The following is a 26,321-nucleotide window of genomic DNA, read 5'->3' as shown; positions in this document are numbered from 1 at the left end:
TTATACCTCTTGAGTGCCCATTATCCTCGTCACTGTGGGCCTTGTGGGTCTTTCTGTGGGGAGGTTGTCCAGAACAATCTGCGAGATGTTAGTACCTGCATAACCAACAGGGATAGCCATCTAACCAATTTGACTGAGACAGGTCTTGAGCAAACCCGCTTATTAGAAACTGGATGATGTGGCCGGGCTTGCCATGGCCATGGGGATCCACATCAACTCACTAACCGAGCTTAAGATTGTAAAGTAAATGATCGTGAATGTGACGATGCTCCACAAGTCAAGTATATAACCCGGGGGTATGATAGGAGCCATCCTGATTATGAGGATTCATATCTCTCCAAGGATAAATCCCAAGGCCGCCATAATAATTGCCCCACCTGTGATGATCCCTATACCCCCAAGGACAGAGCCCATGGTCGTGGTAGGAATTGTGCGATCAAGGATGATCCTTACCTGCCAGAGGGTAGGCCTCAAATTCTTGATCGTGATTGGCATCGACCATAACATGACATTCAATGGAAGCAGATCCAAAATAGTGTTAGAGTCAATCTTCCATGTTATGAGAGTCACAAGATCCAAAGGATTAACTCGACTAGAAGTCTAAGTAGAAAAACTACTTCAAGTGGTGCGATATGCGTGAATGGCAAAAAGTCTAGTATATTGAGATGAAATTGGGCGGTCAAGCCAAGATTTTTTGGGAGAACCTCAAGTTCTCAATCTAGAACCGCGGTGATGATCCTATAGAGACTTGGCCACAAACAAAGCATTAACTTCATGATAAATACATGCCCATCACATATCTAGCTAATCTTTGAGGTCAGTGGCATAAAATACAGTAGGGTAAACATCCGCTAGCTGGATATATTACACAATTGGAAGAGTATTAAATGAGATGTAGGGCAGAGGAAAATCCATGCATTGTCATTTGACATTTTCAGAACGGCCTTAACCCATACCTGGCGACTGGGTTGCTCATATGAAAGGCCGCGACAATTGAGCAGGCTTACCAGATTGTGGAATTTCTAGACTTATGTCAAACCATTCATAGTGTGACTATCATGGCTAGTTGCCCAACACTTAGTGATCGAGTGTGCAGTCCCTATCATACTTGTCCTACTACATGCAATCTAGCTCCACTTCACCCTACACCTATCCCCACTTTGACATGCTACTCCTCGGATCTGTGTGTCTACTCCTACGCCCCAACACACAAAATCTGAAAATTGTTGATTATGAATTTTTATGAATTTCAAAACATAGAGAATAATCAAGATTTAGGTTTTGGGTAAAAGAGAAATAAAAATATAGTTTACTTTTTCAAAATGCATAAGTTTCGATTTTGTGTGCCTAGTTTATCATAGATAAAATAAAAATGTTATTATGGTTAGAGTTGCAGGAATATTTTATAAAAAGAAATAAGTAGGCACGAAATAAAGATAATTAAAATAATAATAATAATAATAACAAAGGTAGTTGGTCGTGAGTGGTGAAAAAAAAAACTAGAGAAAAGTAGCGGGATTTTTTAAGCTGCGGGAAAACAGAAAAAGCTTGGTGATCGTGTGCTCCTGGTAGAAAAAGCTTGGCGATCTTGTGCTCCTGGGAGAAAAATTTTGGTGATCTTCAGCTCCTGGGAAAAAGCTTGGCGATCTTGAGCTCCTGGGAAAAACAACTCAGATTTCAGGGAAACGTGGAAGACCTTGTGCGGCGACTCAGATCATTCTTGTGATCTTTGACGTTGACCAAAATTGTCAACCCTGAAGATCTTGGGTGAAGGTTCTAAACGGCATTGGCATCATTGGTAAGAGTAACAGATTCTACGACCTCAGCATTCCTGGAAAGAACAGAACATTAAATTCATTGACATTTAGAGTTTCTTTGGCCAAATTAAATGTTTGAAACTCAGAAAATAACAATTAGGCTTGCATTCTGAATGAATTTTCATTACTACTGAAATCGAGATTAATCTTCTTTCTCATTTGCAGAATAAAAAAAAATTTGAACGAATTTTCATTCCTGCTGAAATCAATATTAGTTTCTCTTTTCATCTGCAGAATTTAAACTCTGAACAATTTAGAATTACCTGCTGAAATCAATATTAGTTTGTCTTTTCATCTGCAGAATTTAAACTCTGAACAATTTAGAATTACCTGCTGAAATCAATATTAGTTTCTCTTTTCATCGGCAGAATTTAAACTCTGAACAATTTCGAATTACCTGCTGAAATTAATATTAGTTACTCTTTTTTTCTGCAGAATTTAAACTTTGAGCAATTTAGAATTACCTGTTGAAATCATTGATTAAGATAGAAACAGATCAATATTAGCTTCTCTTTTTTTTCTGCAGAATTTAAACTCGGAACAATTTACAATTACCTGTTGAAATCATTGCTTCAGACAGAAATAGATCAATATTAGTTTCTCTTTTCATCTGTAGAATTTAAACTCTGAACAACCTAGAATTACCTGCTGAAATTGTTGATTAAGATAGAAAGAGATCAAGATTAATCTCTCTTTCCATTTGCTGATTTTAACACTCTGAACGAATTAGAATTACCTGCTGAAACCATTATTTGAAAGGAAAAGAGAATTGGATTTCTATTTTTTTTTACTGTTGAATTTCAAATCTGAAAAAGGGATCAGATTTTCAATTCTCTTCTTTTCAGAGTCCCGATATCTTAAGAAAGTAGTATTATCACAGTATCAATCTTATTCTTTAAGTTTTTTTTTAATAATGACTTGAAAAATATTCATATATAAAAAAAAATTAATTACATTGGAATATTTTTGCTCTTGGGCTAACCTTTCAGGTAAATCGAATACAAGTTTTTCAATATTTTCACAAGGTCTTTCAACACTTGTGGGAATAGAGACAATATTTTGAGTAAAGGAGTTTTTGGAAGCTGAGAAGGACTTTAGTGGTCCATTGGAAGTAGAAGTGAAAGCAAGGATACCGTCAAAAAGGCTGAGGGGGCTCAAGGTCATTCTTGTTTTTCAATTTCTAGATAGGAGGTATCTGTGTATCCCTATTACCAGGCTGTTTTAGCTTGGGGGGCTATAAACTTGGTTAGGGACATATTAAAACTCCGGCTGGATACCCCGGGACAGGATTAAGGGATTAGCCCTAACCTGTATAAAAATTCTGGGTGTCCACTTCTTCTCTCTTTATAATTAGGTAATAGGTAGAGATATCAGGAAAATAATAATAAAAGAAGAAAAATAAAAAAAAAAGGGAGTGGTCTAATTCACCCCCCCCTCTTAGACCATTCGTTGGATATTAATCCAACAAAATCATCATCGATTGCTAGGCATACCATGCCATGTATAGATTCTACAACTTTGGCACCTGGCCATCCTCAACCATCTCTTATCGGCCAAACAAAAATTACATGTTTTAAGTATCAAGGGCGTGGACATTGGTCCTCTCAATGCTCACCTAGATCATTACACATTGGACATGATTATTGTGAACTTGAACATCCCCTTGAAGATCAAGTTGTTAATGCGGAAGAATACCTGGTTCAAAATTATGTTGTAGATGAGTGTGTTAATAACGATGGTTTAGTGGCTTTTATAGGTATGACCACGTGCCCATCTTCGCTACCCTAACATGACCCATCAACCTCCACTAGGGGAGATGTTCGCTGCACCCTTACCCAACCCTCTACCAATGATTCTACATTGAGGACATCCATAGTTTACACTTATGTGAAGATTGGTGATAAGATGTACATCATGATCATTGATAGTGATAGTTGTATCAGGGATGTTTTTGGCACGATGATGGCAACATTTGGGGTTGTCTTTGATTGATCACCCTCATCCATACCATATCTCCTGGATTGACAGTACCTCTACCCCTGTGAAAAACCCAATGTCTCATTCCACTCAAGGTATAATCCTATGAAGTAAATATTTTGTGTGATGTGCTCTCAATGAAGGTTGGTAGCATTATCTTTGGCTGTCCATGACTTAATGGCAATTATGTACACCGTTTTGGTAGGAGTAACTCATATTCTTTCATATATCAGGCCAAAAATATAAATTGACATCCTTATACATCAGAGTCCACTTTATTGGGTTTATATCTTCTTGACGGGTGTTGATAAGCTAAAAATTAGGTGTCAATTGACCAATTAAAATCCCCTGTGATCTCAAAATTCAGCTTTTATACTTAGGTTAAATGGTAAAAATACCCTTTTAACCCCAATCATTTACTAATTTTTATCCATTGACATAGGCTTGATCTGAATGATCGAACTGTACAGATAGAAATAGGAGGTCGAGAAGAGAAAATCCATAAAGAAGTGACCTCAATCCGACTTCAGGATCAAAAGTTATTAATAAATGAAAATTTCCCAATCTGAGCCATTGGATCAATTTCTAGTTATTTAATTTTAAACTTGTTCATACACGCAATGCCGTGTCGCTCGCTGATCGGGTGGTACATTTTAAACTTTGATTGGCGGGTTTGTCCTCAGCGCGCCACGAACCCCGTGCTGAAAATAAGAAAAAAATAAAAAGACTCAAAGTACATAGCTATTCGTACATACATGTGAGCTTTTAGCAGCGCGATCCAATTACATGCCGCCACGACACCTCCCGTGGATGCGCATTTTATGCGCAACACGGGCCGTGAACTTATTGCCCAGAGAGATAATTCAAGTCGTTGCATTTAAACCATCAGATTCTCATCCGTCAGCCGATCCTGTTCGTGTCCTATATTTTTGATGGACTTATAGATATATCTTTTTTTCTATTTAGCCGACCCCACCGATGTCAGTCCTAGCCATCCTGCATCAACTTGGTATCAGACCAAATGAGAGGGAGAGAGGAGAGTGGGAGCTGAAGAGAGGGTGAGAGAGAGAGAATGACAGGGAGAGAGGAGAGTGAGACCAGGAGGGAAGGAGAGTACAAGATGAAGAGAGGAAAAGAGTGAGAGTCGGATAGACGATGAGAGAGAGAGGGAGAGAGGGGGAGAGTGAAAGTAGGGGAGAGGGAGAGAGTGAGAACAGGATCGAGGGGTGAGAGAGAGAGAGAGGGAGAGAGTGAGAGCGAGATAAAGGGTGATAGAGAGAGAGGCAGAGAGTGGGAGAGAACAAAATGGCGAGAGGAGTGAGAGCAGAAGAGAGGGCAAACAAGAAAGGGAGAGAGGGAAAGAGAGTGGGAGAGAGAACGAGAGGGAAAGAGGAAGAGTGGAAAAAAAGGACAGAAACGAGTGGGAAACTGGAAGAAAGGGAGATAGGAAGAGAGAACGAGTGGGAAAGTGGAATAAAGGAAGAGATGGAGAGAGAACAAGTGGGAAAGAGGAAGAAAGGGAGAGAGGGAGAGAAACTAGAGGGAAACAGAAAGAAAGGGAGATACGAACAGAGAACGAGTGGGAAGAAGAAGAAAGGACAAAGAGAACAAGCCCGAAAGAGGAAGAAAGGGAGAAATGGAGATAAACGAGTGGGAAACTGGAAGAATAGGAGATATGAAGAGAGAAATGAGTGGGAAACTGGAAGAAAGGAAGATAGGAAGAGAGAACGAGTGGGAAAGAGGAAGAAAGCGAGAGAACGAGTGGGAAGAGGAAGAAAGGTAGAGAGGGAGAGAAAACAAGTGGTAAAGAGGAAGAAAGGGAGAGAGGGAGGGAGAACAAGATGTAGAAATAGGTAAAGATTGATAGATGGAGAAGGGGAGAGACTGAGATAGGGGGAGAGTGAGAGCATGCGGACGAGAGGAAGAGACTTATTATATTGTAATATTTTTTATTTTTTTTATATTGACACTCTTAGATTGGTTCGACATGGGAACCGGAGCAGGGACCGAGCGTTTTGTCAACCCTAAAAAGGCATCATTAAAAACTGTAATATGTAGACCGGTATTATATATCATACATACTACACAAACATTCAAATTCTGATCACGAAACAGCCATCAAAGTGTGCAAATCTACTCGACTCTAACATCATACAAGAGGCATTTTAACGGTGACTCTAATGGGGACTATTATTCTACCTTACCTTACTATTTAAAACCGAGGGCAGAGGGTATCCAAGATGATGGGAGTTACTCCCATGCGCCAACACAGAGCACAACACAACCTGACACACGAAGGACAGAAAGTGAATAAAGGAAGAGATGATGATCAAGAGAGTGAAGAATACAAAGTTCACCTCTGCATATTCTGACGGGACATGTTTAAGATTTCCCTTTCACCTTCTCTCCATTTCTCTTTCTTTCTCTCTTCCCTTTGACTTTTCTTTTCTCCTCTCCTTCTCATCTTGTTTTTCTCTTTTCTCATTCAGCCCCATTCTTTGACATTTCTCCTCTATCACGTTCTTTTTCTCTCTCCTCACTCAGCCACTTTCTTTGACTTTTATTCTTCACCTATTCTCGTTGTTTCTTTCAGGTCCCTCATCATATTCATCACCCACTATTATTGACTATTCCACTACTCTCTTCCCTCGCCGATTTTCTTTCTCTTTTATCTTAACCTCTTTCCCTTTTACCCTTCTCCCACGACTTTCTTCCATATAAACCACCAATCCCACCTATTCTCTCTACCACTTTCTCTCAAACCATCCACGGTTTATTTGCTTGTAACTGCATATTTTATTTTCATTTAAAAGGTCTATGAGTCTATCTGTATGAACACCTTTGCTTGAGAGTTATTGTGAATTTTTTTATGAGAGAAAAGTAATTCTTTGGTGATATCGGCAACACAATCGGCTATTGCAGTATCTCATCTTCAACATTGATCTCCTTCCTCCCTTTCTTTTATACCTTATCAAAGGTATGTGTTAAATAAAGTCAAGGGTGAGATGTTAGGAAAATGAGGATGGAGGAACTCCTCTTGGGTTCCTCCCTCCCTTTCTTTTATACCTTATCTTCCTCCATCATTTTCCTAACATCTCACCCTTAACCTTATTAAACACATACCTTTTCACCCCTATAATCTCCACCTCGGCTTGCATTTTCTCCCTTCTTCTTATCTTCATCCATTCTCATGCCTTATCCCCGATACCTTTTGAGTTCATTTCCCACACTTCATCTCCACCATTTTCATGCTATATATCAACATCTTCTCGTGTAGACCTAATCTTTCACTCCCATTATATTTTCTTCCCACACCTTCTCTTCTTATTCACAACAGTTTGTGGGGCTGCAGATCAACATCAATCAAGGCCATTCAACATCAGAACAATCAAGCTATTGGCTCCCTTCTCTGATGAACCTCATGACACCTTAACTTTGAGATAATTGTTGGTTCATGATAATTGTTGATTTGCTCTGAGTGGTTATGGACCTTATGAATCCATGTGCTAAACTTTGATTGGGCATTTCAAATCGTCTACTTGCATTAAGTTAGGGACATCATAGTTATTCCCTACTTGTCCTTGTTAAATCCCTGCTCCACTGACTTAGTCCTCTTCATCAGGATTAAACCCATTCCGTATTATTTGGTGTTAATTTAACAATTTCACAAAATCACCTTTTTATCCCACATCATATTCATTTTTGGGGCGTAAACTTGTTTGAAGAAGATAAAGGGCACGGAAAGTTGTAACCGTGTGCTTAAAGACAAGCCAAGACCAGGTCTGCGTATACGCTACCCAATAAAAACCGCAAAAACAAGAGTGTAAGTAATGAAAACAACCACGGTTAAACAACAGAAAGGAGGAAAGTTGAGTCGTCCGTTTCCGCGCCGACTTCATCAAGACTATATCCCAACAGTAGATGGAGTAGCGAGAAGAATAAGAGGGGTCTTCCGGCGGACGGTAATCCCCATTACCTCAGCCATGTCCAACTCTTCCGGAGCTTTCCCCCCAGGCAAGGCCCAGTCGAAGTGGTATAGCAATACCGCCAAGGCCAGATGGACCTCGCAAAGCCCAAATCCAATCCCTGGGCAAATCCTCCTCCCCGCTCCAAAGGGCAGGAAATGCATGTCATTACCCAGATAATCTGGTGCATCCCCCTTTAAAAATCTTTCTGGCTGGAACTCCTCCGGCGAATCCCACGATTCCTCGTCCCTTGCAATGGCCCAAGCGTTAACTATTACCTGAGTGCCAGATGGTACTTCGTAGCCTTGTATGATGGTGTCCCTCATGGCCATTCGAGGAACGAGTAGTGGGGCTGGCATGTGGAAGCGGAGAACCTCTTTTACTACTGCCCGAAGTAGTGGCATGGCGTCGATGTCTTCTTCTGCAACAGTGGCCTTCCCGGCAACTGCAGTTCTTACCTCCCGCTTGATCTTCTCCATTAGAACTGGATTCCTCACAATCTCTGACATCGCCCAGTCAAGAACAACGTACGAAGTGTCTGTCCCGGCTGCGATCATGTCCTGAGAACGAATTGTCCGGCAGTTATAAAACATACACGGGTAGGCGGGAGGATTGATTGACGGATAGAAAGAATAGAGAATATAGAAAAATTGTGGAATAGATCGCTCTGTAGATTAATGGGATGGATAAATGTGCAAACATTGGGGGACATATGGATCTATCGATATTTTAATTAAGATCTGACTACCAATGTTTCCACAGTTATGTCAGGAAGGCGAGAGAGAGAGAGAAAGGGAAAGAGAGAGAAAGGGAGACAGGGGGAGAGACAGAGAAAGCGAGACAAGAAGTAGAGAGAGACCAAAAGAGACCTAGAGAGAGGGAGAGAGACCGAAAGAGAGAGAGAGGGAGACAGAGAGGGAGAGAGACCGAAAGAGAGAGAGAGAGGATGACAGAGAGGGAGAGAGAGAAAGAGAGACGGAAAGAGAGAGAGAAAGGGAGAGGGAGAGAGAGAAAGAGAGACGGAGAGAGAGAGGATGACAGAGAGGGAGAGAGAAAGGGAGAGGGAGAGAGAGGATGACAAAGAGGGAGAGAAAAAGGGAGAGGGAGAAAGAGAAAGAGAGACGAAAAGAGAGAGAGGATGACAGAGAGGGAGAGAGAAAGAGAGACGAAAAGAGAGAGAGGATGACAGAGAGGGAGAGAGAAAGAGAGACGAAAAGAGAGAGAGGATGACAGAGAGGGAGAGAGAAAGAGAGACGAAAAGAGAGAGAGGATGACAGAGAGGGAGAGAGAAAGAGAGACGGAGAGAGAGAGGATGACAGAGAGGGAGAGAAAAAGGGAGAGGGAGAGAGAGGATGACAAAGAGGGAGCGAAAAAGGGTGAGGGAGAAAGAGAAAGAGAGACGAAAAGTGAGAGAGGATGACAGAGAGGGAGAGAGAAAGAGAGACGAAAAGAGAGAGAGGATGACAAAGAGGGAGAGAGAAAGGGAGAGGGAGAGACTAGGCATCGGGGGATGGGATCGTTCGAATCTTGATCGAAAGAACAAATACCAATTCGAACAATCTTTTCGAATATCGAACAGACCCTTTTCTCGCGTTCGATCAAAATTTTCGAACGAACAATTTGGTTCGTTCGTGTTCCATTGCCATTTGTTCGAACTTGTTCGGACAAGTTCGAACAAATGGCCGGCGGCGCCAGCGACCGCCAGCGACTCCCTCTGGCGGTCGCTGGCGGCCGCTAGCCGGGGCTGGGGGCCGCTGGGCGGCGCTGGCGGCCGCTGGCCGGAGCTGGCGGCCGCTGGCCGGGGCTGGAGGCCGCTGGGCGGCGCTGGCGGCCGCTGGCGGGAGCTGGCGGCCGCTGGCCGGGGCTGGAGGCCGCTGGCCGGCGCTGGGCGGCCGTTGGCCGGAGCTGGCGGCCGCTGGCGACCGCTGGCCGGAGCGGCGGCTGGCCGCCACTGGCCGGAGCTCGCGGCCTCTGGCCGGCACTGGGCGGCGCTGGCGGCCGCTGGCGCCGCTAGATTCGAACATTCGATTCGATCCGAATCGAACAATGTGTTCGAGTCGGATATTATTCGAACATTCGATCCGAACATCTACCTTGTTCGAACAATCCGATCTGAACAGACGCGCAGATCGTGTTCGGATCGGATCTAAATTGGACAGATCGGTGTACGGATTCGTTCGTTCGAATGCCCGATCCGATCGAACATTCGAAGAGAGAGAAAGAGAGACGAAGAGAGAGAGAGGATGACAGAGAGGGAGAGAGAAAAAGAGACGGAGAGAGAGGATGACAGAGAGGGAGAGAGAAAAAGAGACGGAGAGAGAGGATGGCAGAGAGGGAGAGAGAAAGAGAGATGGAGAGAGAGGATGACAGAGAGGGAGAGAGAGAGGGAGAGGGAGAGAGAGGACGACAGAGAGGGAGAGAGAGAAAGGGAGAGAGAGAGGATGACAGCGAGGGAGAGATAGAAAGGGAGAGGGAGATAGAGAGGATGACAGAAAGGGAGAGAGAGAGGATGACAGAGAGGGAGAGATAGAAAGGGAGAGGGAGATAGAGAGGATGACAGAGAGGGAGAGAGAGAGGATGATAGAGAGGGGGAGAGAGAAAGAGAGACGACGAGGGAGAGCGGATGACAGAGAGGGAGAGAGAGAAAGAGAGACGGAGAGAGAGAGAGAAGCTCACCATGAAGATGGCTTTGATTTCATTTCTCGAAAAGCCAGAATCGCTGGTGATGAGGAGATCGATGAAGTCAGCTTCCTTGGAATTATGCCCCTCCTTCTCAAACCGATTCATGTGCTCCTTCAGAATCTCCTCTAAGAGTTCATCATGCTTCCTATTCAGCTCCTTCAACCTGGAGTTCATACCGGGAATCTTACGAACCCACGCCATGCTTGGAAACAAGGCCTCCATTCTCGGTCCGGAGATAATGGACGTGGCCATATCGATTAGCTCTCTAAACCTGCGGTTTCTCTCCTCTTTGTGCTCGCAATTCCCTGCCACGGCCCGGCAAATCATACCAGACGATAACTGGTGAAGAATCTCGCTTAGATTCACCGTGAAAGGAGAAGACTTGGCCGCTATCTTTTTCACCATATCGGCGATCTCCTCTTGTCTGGTCTGCTTGTAAGACTGGACCTTTGCGGAGCTAAGGAGATGAACTACGGTAAACTTCTTGGCCTGTCTCCAGCGATCACCATACTGGGCGAAGCTCACGTTGGTGCCATCGTAAGTGAGGGCGGATGAAACGGCGGTGATGGGCCTGGTTGCGAAGACTAAATCCTGGTTTTGGAGCACTTCCTTCGCCGACGCGGCGGATGATACGACGATGGACGGGACTTGGCCGAGGTACACCGTCATGACTTGCCCGAATTTCTTTGAGAGGTCTCGGAGAGGAAGATGAGGGAGAGATGAGAGCTGGTGGAGGTTCCCGATAATGGGCAGGGTCGGTGGCGATGGCGGAAGGCGGAGGGGTTTCTTCTTCGGACGCTGAAGCAGGTGAACGGTGGCGATCGAGAGGAAGAGGATGGTCGAGAAGACGAGGAAGATAGAAGCGGCTGATAGGCGGGATAATTCCTGTACCGGACTACCCGGAGATCGTGCGGTATCGTCCATTTTCTCCTGCAGAGAGTTGGCTCTCTTCGGACTCTGCTCTTGGGTCACCGCTCTTATCTTTTGTAGGAAGATGACTTTCTCGGTCGCTTTCTGAGTCTCTCTCTCTCTCTCTCTCTCTCTCTCTCTCTCTCTCTCTCTCTCTCTCTTTCTGTTTTCTCTCTCTTTCTTTCTGTTCTCTCTCTCTTTCTTTCTGTCTCCCTTTATCTCTCCCTCTTTCCGTCTGTCAGTCTGCCTCACTCTCCCTCTCTCCCTTCTCTCTCTCTACCCTCTCTATCTCCTATCTTTTCTCTCTCCTCTCTTTTTCTCCCTCTCACACACTCTCCCTCCTCACTCTCTCTTTCTCTCTCTCTCGCTCTCCTCTCACTCTCTCTCTTTCTCTCTGTCTCACAAACACTCTCCCTCCTCTCACTCTCTCTCTTTCTCTTTCTCTCTCACAAACACTCTCCCTCCTCTCACTCTCTCTCTTTCTCTTTCTCTCTCACACACACTCTCCCTCCTCTCACTCTCTCTCTTTCGCTTTCTCTCTTTCTCTCTCTCTTTCTCTTTCTCTCTCACAAACACTCTCCCTCCTCTCACCCTCTCTCTTTCGCTTTCTCTCTTTCTCTCTCTCTTTCTCTTTCTCTCTCACAAACACTCTCCCTCCTCTCACTCTCTCTCTTTCTCTTTCTCTCTCTCTCTCTCTCCTCTCACTCTCTCTCTTTCGCTTTCTCTCTCTCTCTCACTCTCCTCTCACTCTCTCTCTTTCTCTCTCTGTCTCCCAAACACTCCCTCCCCTCCCCCTCTCTCTCTTTCTCTTTCTCTCTCACAAACACTCTCCCCCCTCTCACTCTCTCTCTTTCTCTTTCTCTCTCTCTCTCCTCTCACTCTCTCTCTTTCGCTTTCTCTCTCTCTCTCGCTCTCCTCTCACTCTCTCTCTTTCTCTTTCTGTCTCACAAACACTCTCCCTCCTCTCACTCTCTCTCTTTCGCTTTCTCTCCTTCTCTCTCTCTTTCTCTTTCTCTCTCACAAACACTCTCCCTCCTCTCACCCTCTCTCTTTCGCTTTCTCTCTTTCTCTCTCTCTTTCTCTTTCTCTCTCACACACTCTCTCCCCCCTCTCTCTCTCTCTCTTTCTCTTTCTCTCTCTCTCTCTCCTCTCACTCTCTCTCTTTCGCTTTCTCTCTCTCTCTCGCTCTCCTCTCACTCTCTCTCTTTCTCTTTCTGTCTCACAAACACTCTCCCTCCTCTCACTCTCTCTCTTTCTCTTTCTCTCTCACAAACACTCTCCCTCCTCTCACTCTCTCTCTTTCTCTTTCTGTCTCACAAACACTCTCCCTCCTCTCACTCTCTCTCTTTCTCTTTCTCTCTCACAAACACTCTCCCTCCTCTCACTCTCTCTTTTTCTCTTTCTCTCTCACAAACACTCTCCCTCCTCTCACTCTCTCTTTTTCTCTTTCTCTCTCACAAACGCTCTCCCTCCTCTTACTCTCTTTTTCTCTCTCTGTCACAAACACTCTCCTACTCTCTCTCTCTCTCTTTTTCTCCCTCTCTCCATCTCCTCTCTCTCCTTCTGTCCCTTCTCTCTCTCGTTCTCTCTCTCTTTCTCCCTCTCTTCATCTCCTCTCTCTCCCTCTGTCCCTCTCTCTCTTTCTCTCTCTATTCTCTCTATCTCCTCTCTCTTTCTCCCTCTCACACACTCTCACTCCTCTCTCTCTCTCTACCTCTGTTTCTCTTTCTCTCTCACAAACACTCTCCCTCCTCCCTCTCTTTCTCTTTTTCTCTTGATCTCCTCTCTCTCGTCGCTCCTCCCTCTCAATCTTCTCTGCCTCCGTCTCACCCGTCTCTGTCTCTCTCTCTCTCTCTCTCTCTCTCTCTCTCTCTCGCTCGCTCTCTCTCTCTCACTCTCTCTCCCTATCCTCTTTCTCGGCCATGTAATCGATTGTCGGCTTGGTCCCTTACGCAACTGCGGAGTTGAATATCGAAATTGAAGCTTGTGTTGGCACATCCAGATCTCACTCAGGTCAACACCACGAGGTTCAGACAGCTGTATATAGAAGACGTGGTGTGGTGAATGACCACTGCGTAGTAGCCCCACCGACTATCCTGTGGCTGTGGAAGGGCTACAGGAAGACATGGTCAATCCTTGCTTACGACTCATGCCAATGAATAAGCACCATGTCGTATTTTAATCAACCGAAATCCAAGTTTCCTATTCTCTTGTAATTTCTGTTTTTTTCCATAAGCTCAATAAGATCCTCTTCTTGATGCTGCGGATTGAGAACTTTTGAAGGGTATTATCGCCACTCATGGCTTGCCCGAGTCAACCCCTTACTCGGTTCATATCTTAAGATTTCTCTATAGTCTTCATCTCGTAAATATATATGACATATAAATTCAACACATGTTGAGACTCAACATATTATTTTTGGCATTTGCAAGTTGTCCGACTGCAGAATATAAAAACCTTCTCAAACATAGAAGCTTGGCCCAAAAGAAGATAAACGTTGACCTCATCCACTTGTAATAGTATTTCGAATGTATAATGGGTGATTTTGTCTATAACTGCAGAGTTAGTCATTTTATGCAATACCACTTGAGACTTAATCGCTTATTCCAATGGTTTACAAAAAATGTGGGTCATAAATGTCTTTTGATGATAGACTAACATGATAAGTCAACGTCCCTGATACATCTAAAAATGGTCAATTAGCAAAAAACCCTTATAAAGAGAATGGCATGTCAAACTCTGAGCAGACTTCAAGGGTCGTAAAATAGGAGAAGCAGTGAACTTAGTTTCATGCTTAATAATATATTCTTTCATAATTGAATTTATTAAAAAATATGTATATATCCATAATAAGTAGTAGGTGAGCGTCAAATCTAGAATTAAATTCAGTTTTACTAATTGTGTAACTTTCATGTTACAAATATAGAAGAAGAAAATAGATGATAAAAATATAGAAGTGAGAAAAAGGAAAAATACATGATGTATCTAAATAATGATACAATATATAAGCACAAGGTATATGTATTGAGAATAATAGTTTAAAGTATATATGAATAGGAATCATCTGGATAAATTAGGTAAAGAGAATATGGAGGAAGTACAATATAGATGAGGGATATTTGACGAGAATATGGAGAAATAAAATTAATAAAATATATCTGTAATTAAGGATAGGCAAATAACATGGTTATTTATAGGTATAATATAAAATAATATACTACATAAGATATATATTGATTGTAGGTTTACCGAGTGCTAGGAGGGTGGATGCACAAATAGATTCATGTGTAAATTATACGAATACTGAATGGTTGAAATGAAACACCTAATCTAAATATGAATGTATGAGTAATTAAGAAAGGAATTTCACTAAACTTGGATATCTCAATACCATCAAGACCTCCTGAGTTTATCTTATAACCGAATAATGCTTTCAGATAAATATATTGAGCTACATTCAAACTACCCTTTTAAGTAAAGGACCAATAAAAGTTTTGGATTCAAACTACCCTTTGAAAATAATTTTATACCACAATGGATCTACAAGTAAAAGCCTTGCTTCATAATCTCTTTCATAGTCAAAGTGAGGTGCGCCCTCACAATAATTACTCTGTCTTGGCCATAATTAAAAAAATCTACTACCATAAGTATACTTCTGGGACGCAGACGGGACGAAGATTTCATCCTGGGACGAAATTTTTGTCCCGTCCATGGGCGCGGACGAAATATTGGACCAAAAATTGTCCGACGTATGCCGGACGGGACGAATCTCGTCCCATCGGACGGAAAGTTTGTTCGTCCGGGGTACCCGGACGGTGGACGTCCGAAGTGGACGATAATTTATAATTATTTTTTCTATTTTTTATATTTTTTCTTTTCCCTCTATATATTTTTTCTTTTTTCTAATTCTGAGATATTTCACTCATGTAACAAATTCATGGAAAGACATTTTAACTGAAAAGTTAGAGAACGCTAGGAGACGGGAAAAAGTGTGACACATCTTAGTTATAATTTTTGATATCTTTCTAAATAAAATACTTGACCTTGATAAAAGTAATAGAAATTTTCAAATTGAGGTTCGAAAGTAAACTTACGTTTAAACTCTGGTAAGCGCAAACTCTTAGGTGCATCCGTGGACATTTTTAAACTATAAACTAGGATTAAATATATATTTTAAAGCATTTTTATGTGATAATGACTTCGTCGTCACGTGCGTAACAGTCAAAGGTATATTTTTAATTCACAAATCTGAATTAAGTTCACTGATTCATTATTGTAGATCAAGAATGGAACCAAACCAAACGTAGAATAAGAAAATCATTTCACTATACTTAACTGGAAATAATTTACCAGAGAGGTTTTGTTAAAAAGTTCAGGGTTTGTTAGAAATATAAGACTGTGGATGTATAAAGTAGATACTATCAACATTCAACACTTTGATCCTGGTGATGGCAGTCCACATCTGAATCATTATATAGCAGTGCTTAAATTTTGAGTCTTGTGCACCATTGATGACTTGTATCCATATCTTTGGAGTTTCCACATTAACACAAATTAATTGTTCAAAAAACAGGCTTCAGTCACAGCAAAGGTGAAACAGAAATAGAGTGTTTTCTCAGAAACTGGGACAGAATCATGAGGCAGAGTTCATGCACTCATCCATCCACCTCGCGCAACATTAGTCGGTGTTGAGATGGCCGTCTCACATGTCCCACATGTAATCCGTTCAAACTGAAATCAAATCAAAGTCGTAAGGAAACATACAACAGTAATCAAATCGTAGAAGAAGAATAGGAAAAATAAAAAAGGGGGAGAAATGGAGAGGACAACATGAAACGAGAAGGGCGAGGGAGAAGAGGAAGAGAAGGAACGAACGAAGAGAAAAAAGAAACTTGAAAAAAGGAGCAGAATTAGATGGAATGAAGAAACCACATTAAACAGAAACATAGAAGATATAAGAATAAACATGGGCAGCTGAAATCTTGTTCCTGTTTCATTTATTTTCCCAAAAATTTCACACATCGAACTGTTAGGCCGGTGAGCATGACTATATATATATATCTCCTATATTAACACAAATTTATCCATACACATGCATATGAAAAGGAGAGAGGAAGCAATGGGCACACAGGTAAAAAATGAGAAAAAGTACCAGATACTTAATATTCAAGCAGAGCTTCTAAGAAGAAAGGAGACGACGCAGCCAAGAATTGCGCCTGCGCCAACCTGCATAAGCCAAAATTTTATTGAACCGCGAAAATATTTTTTAATAAGAAAAAATACAGAGATAATTATATTTTTAGAGTTCTAAAAAACTGATATTTCGAAACAAAGCCGTGTTTCAAACAGAAATATGCTGCTTGTTGGCGAGGAAAACAGAGAAAAGATGCAGAGAACGGGAGATGGATAGAAATGGGTTGTCTCTACTTAATGTGTTGATATTCCAATTAAATTAGTCAATTTTTTGCCAATAGACATTGAAACTAAATTAGTCATGGATAACTATTTTCCTAAAATATCTATTTTAATCTCGTTAGATAAAGAGAAATTTATACAAACACAAAAAGAGAGAGTGAGTGAGAGTGATGACACATATTTAGAAGATATTTCGCAAGTGAGATATCACCATAAGCAAGAACCCTAAGTAAGACGGACTAAAATTAGCCCATAAATTACCAAGGATAACCTTGCTAATCTAGAGAAATATATATATATATACACACACACATATATATATATACACACACATATATATATGTATATATATATATAGAGAGAGAGAGAGATGGATTTATAGATTGAGAGAAAGAGAGAGAGAAAAAACATCAAACTGATGGTAAATATTTCAGGGTGGAACGCTGCCAGAAAGAAAAACAGAAATATCAAGGTTAAAACTAAATTACCCCATTTTGATATCATGATTTGGAGAGCAAAATATAAAGAAATAGAGAGTGAGGAAGAGAGAGAGAGATAGGAAAGCTGACATCACATATTTCAATGTGGAATATCGCAAGGTTAAGACTAAAACTTAAAGAACCATAAATAATTATCCATGAAGATACAAGGAATTGATATCTTCATTTAAAGGGAAATATAGAGAACTATGCATTTGATTCCACAGTTTTTTGATCTTTCAGGTGCAAGATATCAACAGAATAAAATAAGAAACGAAAATAGTCAAACTGAATAGTCCCATAGGATAAATATTTTCATCAGCTACCTTTCTTGAGATAACATTTTGTTAACATTTAACGAGCAAAATTTTAAAAAGGAATTAATCGATAGATAGCTGCATAGAAAGATCGATAGATAGCTAGAATTTGACATGGTTTGACCGCTGGTGAGTTAGATAGGTAAAAGGTGAGATAGATGGACCAACAGAAAGATAGATAAATAGATAGATAGAAGGATAGATTGATAGAAGGATAGATCGATGGATAGATAGATAGGTAGATAATTAGATAGATAGGTAGATAGAGAGATAGATATATCGAAAGATAGATAGATAGAGAACATACCTTGCCGGCGGTGGAACACCTTGGCGACGGTGAATCACCGCTATCAGTCACAGAGATGGAGGAAGACAAAGCTGGGTTTCAGAAGGCAACACAAGCAACTCCGGCTCTCTCACACAGACGAAACGACGCCCGCCCGACGGCTCTGCAAGGTACTGGGTACGAGAGAGCTTCCCGACGGCAAATACCTTTCGAAGGACAAAACTAGGGCTGGCTGCCTGGCTCGGTGAAAGGGCTGTCTCGGTGAAATTCTCTCAATGTCGAAATTCGAATAATAATTTCGTCCGGATGGGACGAAAAATCGTCCAGGAGACTGGGACGGGCCGAAAATTCGTCCTAGAGATATTGGACAGGACGGTTTTCCAATCACCGGATGAAAAACCGTCCCGTCCTTCGTCCCAGGGGAAATTATGGACGTCAGACGGGACGAATTTCATACCGTCTCGTCCATCGTCCTCGTCCGGGACGATCCGGAAGTATAACCATAAGTCAGCTTATGACATTTCTGTAAAACATGAATTCAGCCACATTAACAAAGGTGGACGCGAATAATTAAAGAATATATGCTTTTTGAGTGGTATGGGAGTAGAATAATATTATGGGAAAAAATTCCTTTGTCATGTTTCATATTTTACGGAGTTTTAATAATCTTGTAAAGGAAAATTATAATATATGAGATTTTAACTAAAACCCTCACAATTTGTGTATACCTTTCAAGGTCCAAAAACCTAATATGCCTCGCTCTTTAGTTCCATTTACTTCCCTAGTTAATAGTCCCACAATCCAAATAATTTTCCTTACCTGACACAATATTAATAATATACAAAATATAGATTAATAATATTTGATCTTTTTAACCTCATCAATAGCTCAAGTGAAAAACTGGTAAGGTGCCATGTTATACCACGTGCTCTATAAGTTACAAAAGGAATTCATTGACACTTTAGTTAAAGCATCCTATCATCATTTGAAGATAATCCTTCACCTCTGCAACAATCCTACAATGATTTTGCATATGACCAATTGTCTTTTCTGAATGCATAACCATTTTTTGGACTGGCACATTGGGAAATTATCATAAAATTATTTTTTGGTATTTGTACTACATTTTCCAAGGATATGGTTGTAGTATCTTCCTTGGGTTAGTATCTTCTTATAGTAGTGACAAAAAATTCCATCTAGGCCAGACAACTACCGTCATAGACCTGTTTTTGGAGAGATACATTTTTTGGACTCTAATGATCAGGGATTTGGTGGTCATACTCAAAATACCATCATCCATCCACAAGATGTCTTTGGTATCTCAGTTCTAAGGGTTATTCTATAGAGCATGTCTATTATAACAAAGCATCAATTTATTAGCCATTACTTAATTTATCTTTACACTAATGGTTCAAAGACCTTCAATAATCATCATATGAGCATGAGTAGATAGTGCAATGTTACCTCATATAAAGAGGTATGTTTATTGATGTATTTATAGATAAGTAATCTTGCTCCTTCGATTTCATCATTCTTTACTCATCATTTCCCATATCCTTGACCTTCAATAAAAATATTGCACCTGAATAATAATGAATATTATTTATAAAGTCAAAATAAAAATACATTGACGTGTGACATACTTGCATGGCATATGACAACGCTAATCTACCAGTCACATGCTAGAAAATAAGATAATGGTTTTTTAAACTCACTGTTAAAACCGGTTGTTATCATGGTTTTTTTTCAAATATAATAAATAATTCATTATTATCTAAGATAAAATAATTAACACCAATATTTTTACCAACTTTTCAATTGCATTTTATTTTTTGAAATATCAGCTACACCAAGTTATAGTTACTCTATTAGGTACTTTTTGATGGAAAATACCTACATTGAGTATGAACATGAACCTTGATGTTAACTTAATATCATCCGTTCACATTGAAAACTCAATTTTATGTAGCTCCAAAACTTCAATATTCATCTTTCATAAAATATAATATAGACTTATTCCTTATTAATTTCTTTATAACATATCTCACATTCTTCTAGTGTTTCTCTACACAATAACGTCTATTTAATGAATCTAGTTACTGTGGCACAAGGGATTATTTTCATTTTTGTTCTATAATTAGGCATTTAAAGTGATTTCCAATGAGATGTATCTTTATTTTCCCATCCGAAACCTATTGCCATGGTTTCTCTGTAAATGGATTTCGTAAAATACTAACAACCTCCTTGATCTATCCCCATAAATCTGTATTTCTAATATCTAGGTTACTTATCCCAAATCCTTTACAGATAAGTTCTTTGAAAGCTATTCCTTTAATACAAGTTAAATTTATATATCATTTTTAATGAACATAGAGTTATCTACATGAAGTTGTTCCAAACAAAAATGTTGCTGATTATGACAGAGATGGTGATGGAAATGGGTTGTCCAGCAACAGGGCATGCCAATGATTGGTCTTCCCACTAATAAAAGTAGGGAATATTGAGAAAGGTATGCACTCCTGACTGGTGCAGTTGATGGCGGTATGTGAATGCTGAAAACCTAGGCAATCCTCAAACAGAGAAAAATGATGAAGACATGAGCTTAAAAATAATCAACATCACGCTAACATCATACTTATGTGACCCGTTATCTGGGTGGTGCTCAATCTTTACAAGTCTTGATTAGATCACTGCTCATTCAATATTTCATTCTCAAAAGTAAAGAAAAGACCCAAACTAGATTTTGAATTAACAAGTCCCTCATATTAGGAAACAAATTGAAGGGAAATCTTTTTCACAAAGATGTGGGTCTACATGTAGATCTAAGACTATACACGGACAGGGTTAATAAAGATAGATTCTCCCTAATTATTTGAAACCAAAAATCCTTCTGGAATTACGACATCGTGTTTGAAATTGGAAGTCAACAATGTTGAATTTTCTCTCTCCTCCTTGATCTAAGATATGCCCTCAAAATTTCCATAAACTGCCAATCCTTGGTAATAAAATTGGCATCTTTAATTATATAAAGACAGTTTTTCCTTGGATCTTCAAAAATAACCAATGACTGGCACATATTATGCATTTAAACCTTTCCTCCAATCATTACTTGCCACAGGAAACTGTAAAAATAATACATTATATACATTGAATGTAATTTGAATGAATAGATTCCCATGAAAAATCATAACTCCCACATGTCGGGTACATTTAAATGAGTAGGTTCATTAATTACTAATTAAAGACACCAATTTTATTTATCTGTCAATTTTATTGTTTGTTTGTCAGCATTTATTACAATTTGAATCAGAATTTTTTTCTATTCTATGTACAGTTGTGGTGGATCCGAATTTTGTCTGACTCAATTAGTGACATCTTGGCCTTCCAGGTGAGGATTTCTCAATCGGCGAAGCCTCACCCCAAGACTTGCTAGCTCATTATATTTTTATGATTTTAAATTTTATAAGTTATTTTAATTATAATTTTAAAATTTATAATTTATGTGCATTGCCACTTCTATGAATGGATCAGGTAAATTCTGATCCCCCACAAGAGTGGCACATCATTTGGCATGTGTACGATGGGGCTATTGGCACTGTAAAGTATAAAATAAAGGAAGTCACAAATCAACTTGACCCTTTCTAGTATTTCATTTGGTGCCTCTAATATTTTTATTAGGCCCCTCTCCCCCTGGTGTCATGAGTTTTAGGAGAATCTCACCTTGTAATTTGGGCAGCACTTACGAAAATGAATGTGAGGAGATTGATTGTCTTGAAGATTGAATGGATATTTCTAGACCTTTGCATCTTGAGGTGACTCATTCCATGACTCAAAATGATATCTCGATTCTATTATGTGTACGATGACTACTACACCATATGTTGATAGAGTATTACAAATCCACTAAAATAAGTTTTATTTCCTCAACTAAAAAAATCATATTTTGAAAATGAAGCATGACCATGAACCCCAGCAGTTTTGGAAAATCCAGGTTCTACCACATTTACCTTGAAAAGGACATGTGGTTCATCTGATATAATATTTAACAAAAAGGGTTTCAATTAAGTTATTTTTTGGCGTTGATATCAGCCTATTATGTCCTTGTTATTGTTCTTGTTAGAATCCCCATCACAACTGTGTTATGCATGTGCCATGGAATCACCCTAGTAATAGGCATAGGGGAAAGTCGAGGCAGAAATTGTAGAAGTCATACATATTGTCAATGGTGGCGACCAGTAAAATTAGCCAATATATCATATGTATGTGTCCCTTGAGGGCCATGAACCTATCTTATCTGTGACTCTACAAGTCCAAAAATTACTTACTAGGTTGTTAAATTGATTAGCTACATCAACATATACATTAATTAATCATGGATTGTGTCATAAAACCAGACGAGATCCCACTTTCTTCTCTTGTTGATGCTCCGTCCTCCGTTTGCCACATAGAATACCTGGTGGCCAGGGTTTGAATATACAAACGAGAGATACATTCCTTTCTTCACTTCTGGACTTAATAACAGCCAATTACAGAGTTCGTGGGGTCCACATACTTAAGTCATGTGGGACATTAAACACAGGTATGGACCACTTATGAGACATGGAACATTTCTATTACTTATAAGGGAAAAATAAAGGAAATAAATAATAAATGAAACTAAGATAGATGGCTCTCATAAACACCCCCCAAAATTTGGGTATGGATGTTAATCATGCTCAACTTGATGACCAATTGCTGGAATCATGGTCCCCGTAGTCCTTCGGTGAAGATGTCCGTTGTTTGTGCAGCAGATCCCACAAACATTGGATTGATAACTCCACCCTCAATTTTTTCCTTTACAAAGTGTCTACTCAAACGAATATGCTTGGTTCGATCAAGTTGAATTAAATTTTGGGCGTTTGCGATAGCTGATTTATTGTCACAATTAAAAGGGATACTCCTTTTTGAATGAAGACCTAGTTCTTCAAGAATCTCTTGAATGCACACAGCTTCACATACTCCACATTAGCTCTATATTCAGCTTCCACATTAGATAGAGACATAGTATCATGTTTCTTACTCCTCCAGGTCACCAAGTTCCCTCGAATAAATGCACAATACCTTGTAGTTGATCTGCTGTCAACAACAGAGCCAGCAAAATCTGCATTTGAGTATACCTCAAGTATCACCCCTCTAGCTCTTGACAATAGTATACCCTGGCCTATTGTGCCTGTTAGATAAGACAATACATGACAAGCTGCTTGCATATGAATTTCATGAGGATCATTCATTAACTTTCTCAACTAGTTCAGTGCACATGCAAAATCTGGATGGGTGTGATTCAAATAAATCAATTTACCAACTAGCATCTGAAATGACTGATTGATTGGTGCACTATTCTCTCCAAGATCCAACTTTACATGGATGTCAGCGGTGACCCAACTGGTTTTGAGGAAATCATCTTTGTTTCCTCCAATAAGTCCAATATATACTTGTGTTGTGACAAGAATATCCCCTTCGCATGAATATCCCACTATGATTCCCAGAAAGTATCTTAAATTTCCCAAGTTCTTGATGTCAAATTGTTTGGCCAAATTCATCATCTCTAGTAATAATAATGTCATCCACATAGACAATCAAGATTGTCTATCGACCATCAGAACTGAATTGAAAAAATATAGTATGATCTCCATTGCTCTGTCTAAAACCATGTGCCTTCATCGCCCGAGCAAGTTTCCCAAACCCGGTTCTAGGAGACTGGTTGAGCCCATACAACACCTTTCTTAGCTTGCATACAATTTTCACTTGGTTAGTTAACTTATAGCTGGGTGAAATGAACATATATGCATCCTCTTCTAATTCTTCATGTAGGAAGGCATTTCTGACATCATATTGATATAGAGTCCAACCCAGCTTAGATGCCAAAGCAATTAATATTCGCACAATATAGAACTTTGCGACCGGAGCAAATGTATCAAAGTAGTCAATTCCTTGGGACTGAATGTAACCTTTGGCCACCAGTCTAGCCTTACATCTGTCAATTGTTCTATCTGCCTTGTGCTTTGTAGTGTACACCCATCGACACCCCACTGGTCTCTTACCTTGTGGCAGTTCCACTAATTTTCAAGTTTGATTGTGTCTAAGAGCTTCCATTTCTGCATCCATCGTCATTTTCCACTCAACACTTTGGAAGGCTTCTTCTATAGTCTTTGGCGCCTGTGTTCCCACTAACTAATTCGCAAAAACTTTTCATTATGGGCTCAATTTTTCATAAAATGTAATTTCCCAATGGGTAACTGCCATTAGTCTTGCAATCTCTTATTCCCTTGCGCAAAAAGAAATTGGCCATCCCAAATCATCTTCACCTCTCACTACTGCTTGCTCCTTTTCCATAGTTATCATCTCATCCTCAACAGCTGGTGGCATATCTTCGTGACGTATAGAGACACTTTGTTCTCCTGGGCTATCCTGTGAAGTCTGCTCTTCCTCACTAAAAATTTCCTCTTCACCCCTTGGTTGACCCTAAAGATCTCCCTGAAATGGTTCTATGGCCCGAGGTTTGTCTCTAGGTATCACAAGAAATTAAAGACTATATTCTAACCTTATTGAATGTTCAGACTCCATTTCATCTTCTTTTGAATAGAACATATCTCCTTCACTAAATGTGACATCAGCAGAAACATAAAAACTCTGAGTTACTAGATGATAACAGATACACCCCTTTTAATTAGTGGAATTCCCCACAAACACACACTTTCGCGCTCTAGGATCAAGCTTGCCTGTTGGCATACCATGGACATGTACGTCGGCTCTACACCCAAAGAGCCTCAGCGAAAGACTTGTGTCCACTCTAGCAATTGGGAACAAATGCGTCAACAATGCTTTCACACTACGAAAACTAGTAGCCTTGGCTAGAATTTGATTTATGAGATAAACTGAAGTCTGAACTGCTTGTCCCCAATAATATTTTGGTATATTTTCCTGAAACAGAAGTGACCTAGCATAGGAGAAAATGTGCCAAATTTTTCTCTCCACCAGTCCATTCTGCTGCGGTGTATAAACACAAGATGAATCATGGACAGTTCCTTGACTTGAAAGATAGGAACTTATAGTTGAATTAAAGAATTCCTTGCGATTGTTTGTCCTGAGTAGTTTGACACTACCTTCGAACTGAGTCTTAATCATTTCATAGAACTTGAGAATGATATAGGGAATATCGACCTTTGACTTGAGCATATAAATCCATGTAAATCTACTGCAATCATCAACAAATAGCATAAGCCACCTACATCCTGACATGCTAGATATTGGGCATGGCCCCCACACATCACTATGAATAGTTTCAAAAGGTTTCAAACATCTCACATTCTACCAGTTAAAAGAAGACCGTCTATGCTTAACCAACTTGAAGGCTTGGCATGAAAGAGTACTAGGATTAATTCCAATAAACATCCCATCTGGAGATCAGGTTTGTGCTAGTTGATCAGGTTTGGTAGCCCAAGTTTGTGTTAGTTGGAGCTTGTCTAGGGATGTGCCATGCCATCTGAAGATCAGGTCACTTTGGCTTGTCCAATCCATGGGACCCTATATTTTTTATATCATGCCAAACCATATTGTCAAAATGGGGCTACCATTCAGCAAATGTTTGGCCACCTGGGCTTATTGCTTGCGCTCTTTCCACTATTATGCCAAACTATAATCTAGGCCATGGACAAATTTATTACTGGAAACAACACTAGGAAATGTGGTGGTTACTACTGCAGATGACAATAATACCGCAAAATGGTGGAAAATTTTCTTTTTTTTCTCCACAAGATTCCTTGTCAACCAAGGTTACTATTTTTCATGTCAATCATGATTAGAAATCTACAAATGTTGAGTTTTGTGTTGGTGATCAATGAACAAAATCCAATTCAAACAACAAAGTCAAATAAATCAAAATAGGCATGTAAGCCTAAAACTGAAAATCATGTCAATCATCAAACTACCTTTCTCAGCATAAAATATCCTACCATTTAACTTCCTATGCAAGTCCCCTAGAGCTGACAGATGTTAAGCCACTAAACATATCCACCCAAACTCCACAAGCTATCTTTCATTGTGTGGTACTTTGTAGGCTCCATCATGGATCTAAAATATTTTGACCATTATAGCTGCAGTTGGAAGGAAGGAAATCCAAGGAGAGCATAATCACATGTGTCCTTTTATATTTTGTCAGAATTTTCATTAATTGTTTTTATTTTAATCATACCATTATGTCCAAGATATATAATATTTCTGACCCTCAAGTCAGTCTAATTAATGAATCGTGGATCAAGTTAACCTGTCCAATACATCAAATTTTAAATTTTAAATATCATGTCCTAGAAGGTACACCTATAGTTTATGAAATAATCTGTTGAATATTTTTACCAATTTCTTATTGTGTATGTCTATTCCTTAATATGATGCACACTGCTAAAGAAACTTACGCTAGGGTCAACCATCAAATATGA

The 26,321-nt window shown here is 40.0% G+C and overlaps 1 protein-coding gene across 1 annotated transcript; it reads right to left on the bottom strand.

Moving 5' to 3' along the window:
- Positions 1-7,553: 7,553 nt before the first annotated feature.
- LOC144706507 (cytochrome P450 71A1-like) lies at positions 7,554-11,418 on the bottom strand. Its single transcript, XM_078579497.1, has 2 exons — positions 10,436-11,418; positions 7,554-8,319 (listed from the first exon to the last, which is right to left on the bottom strand). The coding sequence occupies exons 1-2, from the start codon at positions 11,363-11,365 to the stop codon at positions 7,699-7,701; spliced, it is 1,551 nt and encodes a 516-aa protein (XP_078435623.1). The 5' UTR covers positions 11,366-11,418; the 3' UTR covers positions 7,554-7,698.
- Positions 11,419-26,321: the final 14,903 nt, after the last annotated feature.

The sequence above is a fragment of the Wolffia australiana genome, chromosome 1, assembly GCF_029677425.1.
Source record: "Wolffia australiana isolate 7733 chromosome 1, ASM2967742v1".
In the NCBI taxonomy this organism is placed as follows: domain Eukaryota; kingdom Viridiplantae; phylum Streptophyta; class Magnoliopsida; order Alismatales; family Araceae; genus Wolffia; species Wolffia australiana.
This window is presented reverse-complemented; position numbering and strand designations above follow the sequence as displayed.